The sequence below is a fragment of the Seriola lalandi genome, unplaced genomic scaffold (genome assembly GCF_002814215.2).
Source record: "Seriola lalandi dorsalis isolate HSWRI2012SDOR001 ecotype SW California unplaced genomic scaffold, Sedor1 jcf7180002054614, whole genome shotgun sequence".
NCBI lineage: Eukaryota > Metazoa > Chordata > Actinopteri > Carangiformes > Carangidae > Seriola > Seriola lalandi.
The window spans coordinates 1,054,326-1,058,400 of NW_019525167.1; the positions used below are offsets into that span (position 1 = coordinate 1,054,326).

A 4,075-nucleotide genomic window follows, 5' to 3' on the forward strand; every position below is an offset into this window, starting at 1 on the left:
GAGCTTTCTTTCAGAAGGTTTTGGGGAGGAATTATCTCCACATGACAACTCTGTCTCCGCTGATCTGCCTCAGATTTAGACACGAGTTTGGGATTTGACACATGACAAGACAGTAAGAAAAAAAAAAACAAAGATCCCTGTGGGAAAGACGGGAATTCACATCTGAGATTCCCCTGTGGATCACCGAAGAACTGAGTGACAGCCTTCTGCACACACAATCTGAAGTGTGTGTGTGTGTGTGTGTGTGTGTGTGTGTGTGTAGGATTTAGGGAACATATAACACCATTTGAAAGCATTACAGGGTGAAAAATAATATCATTCTTAATGTTTTGAGGCCGGTCGCTCTCAAGATTTCAAGTCATTAGTGAGTGTTTGCACTCGAAAGCCATAGATTTCAACACATCTGTTTCGCTCTCTGCTTACAATACAGATGTTGTTGGGTGAAATCCTCGTCAACTGGTCTTCCAAAAAAGAGAAACAGCTTTCGTTCACGTGGATTTCCAAGTCTGTCCCACATTTTCCTGAGCGTAAAGGTCAGGAAAGTTTTTTTTTTTTTTATAATCTTCCATAGCAGCATATAATCAATTTAATCCAAAAATAAACATACACAGGTTAACCGTGTGTTTCCTCTCACGTAAGGGAAAAATCACAAGTCAACAAGCTCTGGATGCGACCGGCCAACATCCATCGTGCAACATTTGACCCAAATAGAGACTTAATAACCTCATTCTGGACGACCAGGCCGGATCAGCGTCCGTTAATCCTAAACGCCACATCTGGGAGCGGAGAGGGCCCCTATCCTCTCCCTGCTTTTCTGGGATAAACAGACTCGGAGCCGAGAGATTTGAACTCATGAGCATCGACTCGTGTGAGATTAACGTTGGGGCTTCTGCTCTGCTTTTTTTTTTGGTTTCAGTTCACAGGCAGTGAAATAAGACGGCCATGTGATGTGAGCGTGTATTACAAAGAGACATGTTGTTGAGGGTTGCGTTTTCTGAGAGAGCCGTTTAAACCTATATAGTCGGTCTGTATATGTTCATTTTATACTCAGACCTCAGCTGCATCACTCTCATCACATTACATTCACTTGACATCAACATACTGACTTAGACTAAAAGCTTTCAAGCCCCACACAGGAGGAACAGGACGTCATCACAAGTGCAACTGTAAACAAACAGCTAAAAGCCTGTTCACCAATATATAGATTTTCTTTTTCTTTGTTGCACTTTTTAAACTCTGTGGTGCCGACTGGCTCTGACCACAGGTTGTAGGATTGTGCTCATGCACTGGAAAATAAAAACATCATCCCTTTCAACGCGTGTTTGGGAGAAATGTCCAATAACTCTGAACAATTAATTTTTAAAATGAACAACAGGCAGAAAGTGTTTTGGAAAATTGTGTAAAGTGTAATTTTTTTTTCTGTCTTTCTTTGTCTTTGATGTTCTTAGTCAGTTTATGTCTGTGAAGTGTTACTAATCTGTTCCTTTGTTTGGAGAGGAAATGAAAAGTGAATTACAAAGAAATGAGACGTAAATATGTAAAAAAAAAAAAAAACAGAGTTTGTCCCCAGGAACCGTGTGAGACTGTGCGACATATTTTGTTTGTGGAAGTGCAGGAGATGAAAAGCCGTGAGACGACTGACAGGCTTCCACTGAAACAGAGAAATTAAAGTACAACTTTGAGGTATTTTCATTTTATGCTGCTTTATGCTTCTTCTCTCTCTTCTTCTTCTTCTTCTCTACATTTCAGGTGGATGTTGTGGATTCTTTACTCCACTACTGTCACAGTACAAGTACAGCTGTGTGTTTTACTTTGAAAAGAAAAGGAACAGTTTATAAATGAGTTAGAATTAACTCCACATTGAATCAACTCCAACCTGCAGACACATTATATTAAAAACATCTATATTATGAATTGTTATATGACAGGTTGATATGTTGCAACCATATATGTTAATATATATATATATGTTATAAACATAAACACGTTTATCAAAACAACATAGATGTACATATAAAAAAATCTATATACTTTTATATTTTTTTCTTATTAATTTCTCATTCATTTTAAACATGTCTCTTCCCATTCTAGAAAACTGTATATTAATGCCAACATATACTGACAGGCTTTGGGATGGATATATATTATGTGACATATGTCTACAATATAAACATATATACATAAACATACATATTTGTATGAGCTAGACATTAATGTCAATAAATGACGTTATTCCAATTTCTCCCATATATAATTTTTCCATATGTGCTTATATTTAATATGTACACATATGTCATATATTTATATATAGAAATTCAATTTATTTGTGTATGGGACTGGGGGGAGGTTTTAAAATAGCTTTTTAAAACCTCCATTGACTGTGACACTGTTTGTTATTAAATTCTAACAAGTTTTTCTTTTCCCACCCATGTTGGAGTATCTTTATTCACCTGGAGGTCCCTGAACCGCCGTTTGGGAACCGCTCGCTCGTCTTATTTTACAGCTACAGCGGCCGACAACAAATGCTGTTGTCAATCAGCCCGTCGGGACGCGCCTCCTCTCCTGTTGGGAGCGCACCGCGGCTGCATCTGGATTTTACGCGTCGGTCGGTCCACGCCTACCAGACTGCACGCCCCCCTCCCTCCCACAGCAGCAGCAGCAGCAGCAGCAGCAGCCCGCGCACTCGGCTGTGGGCTTTTCACAGCAGTGACCTGTCCTCCTCTCTATCTATCTCTCTCTCTCTCTTTTTCTTTCTCTCCCCCTCCCCTCTCCTCGACTTACAGCTTCCTTTCAGTTCATCACACCTCGTCTCCTTTTTCTCTCTTTCGATGGCCGTCCGTGGCGCGGTTCGCATCCAGCAGCGCAATAGTTAATGAGTGCCGGATGCGCCCTCACTCCAGCAGACCGCTACAGTACGAAGATGGCGTCGGAGGGAGCCAGCGGAGAGCAGCCTCCTCCTCCGGTACAAACACTGGCAACCGCCGTGCTGGGAAGTGTGGACACGGTAAGACACCGGGGTTTCGAGAACACGCTACATGTGCAACGGTGTTTTTCACCTGGCGTGACTTTGAGGCGGTGACGGAGAAACGAGGGAGAAACGCGGTGCGCATCTATTTCGTGAAGCAACAGCGGTGTCCAGCGACAATGTCTGGAGGAAAACAAGGGGTTTCTTCTCGGTTTCAGGTGATAAATAACCCTGAATTACCCTCCGCGGCACAGGCAGAATAGTACGTGTGCGTGTGCGTGTGTGTGTGTGTGTGTGTGTGTGTGTGTTTTTCTTTGTGGACAACACAGCACAGATCTTTTGTTCGCCTCCACCGGCTGCTTTGAACATTCATCCCCGCAGTTGTGTCGTTATCCTGCGCCTGATCCGAGGAGGAATGGTCGCTGGCTGCACAGGTTGTAGCTCATAGACGTTACAGTGACTGGGAGCTGATTGTTTGGCTGCACTTAAGAGCCCAATCTGAAAACAGAGGCTTTATGAAGGCTGGTTGTTGATTTGCTTTAATTTCACCTTTTCTTTTTTCTTTTTTTTTTTTTTTTTACAAGTTGCATGAAAATGTTTTTCTATCCTCTCTACATGGATTCTTCCAGGCCTCCACACATTGGAAGAGATCATTACAAAGCTGTCGCCCCTTCCACAAGGTTTTTACACTGATCGTCAGAAGCAAGACGAGACAAAGTGTTTCTGTTAAAGCAGTCTCTTTGTTGAGCTCCGCATGTTTACACACACCTAGCTGTGATTTCTCACGCATGCCCTTTCACAGGTTGCAGCAGCTCACTCTGCACGGCTCAGATCAGTCTGTTGCCCCCCGGGGGCCGGCGGGAGGCCGAGAGAAACCTTCCCTTCCCTTGTCTCAGCTGGCCTCATGATGCAACCTGTCAGTCCGCTGTGATTGACCTGACAGCTTGTGCCAAAATGGACAGTGGTGCTTTTGCTCTTCTAGGCTACTGTTGTACTGAGCTTCACCTTTTCTGTTGTTGTAAAGCTTTGTGAAGCCGTCGCCGAGGCCGGAGAGGTAGGCCGGTTGAAATGTGTGTGGAGTTGCCGGAATAGAAAGCAGCCACGGTCCCC

At 43.3% G+C, this 4,075-nt stretch overlaps 1 protein-coding gene across 1 annotated transcript in view; it reads left to right on the forward strand.

The window, feature by feature from the left end:
• Positions 1-2,646: 2,646 nt before the first annotated feature.
• Positions 2,647-4,075, forward strand: part of cttnbp2 (cortactin binding protein 2) — a gene marked incomplete at its 3' end in the record, with an annotated part of 60,091 nt that continues 58,662 nt past the window's right edge. The window contains exon 1 of the mRNA XM_023419972.2: positions 2,647-3,004. Within this exon, the coding sequence (XP_023275740.1) occupies positions 2,873-3,004 (132 nt within the window). The remainder of the gene's footprint in view (positions 3,005-4,075) is intronic.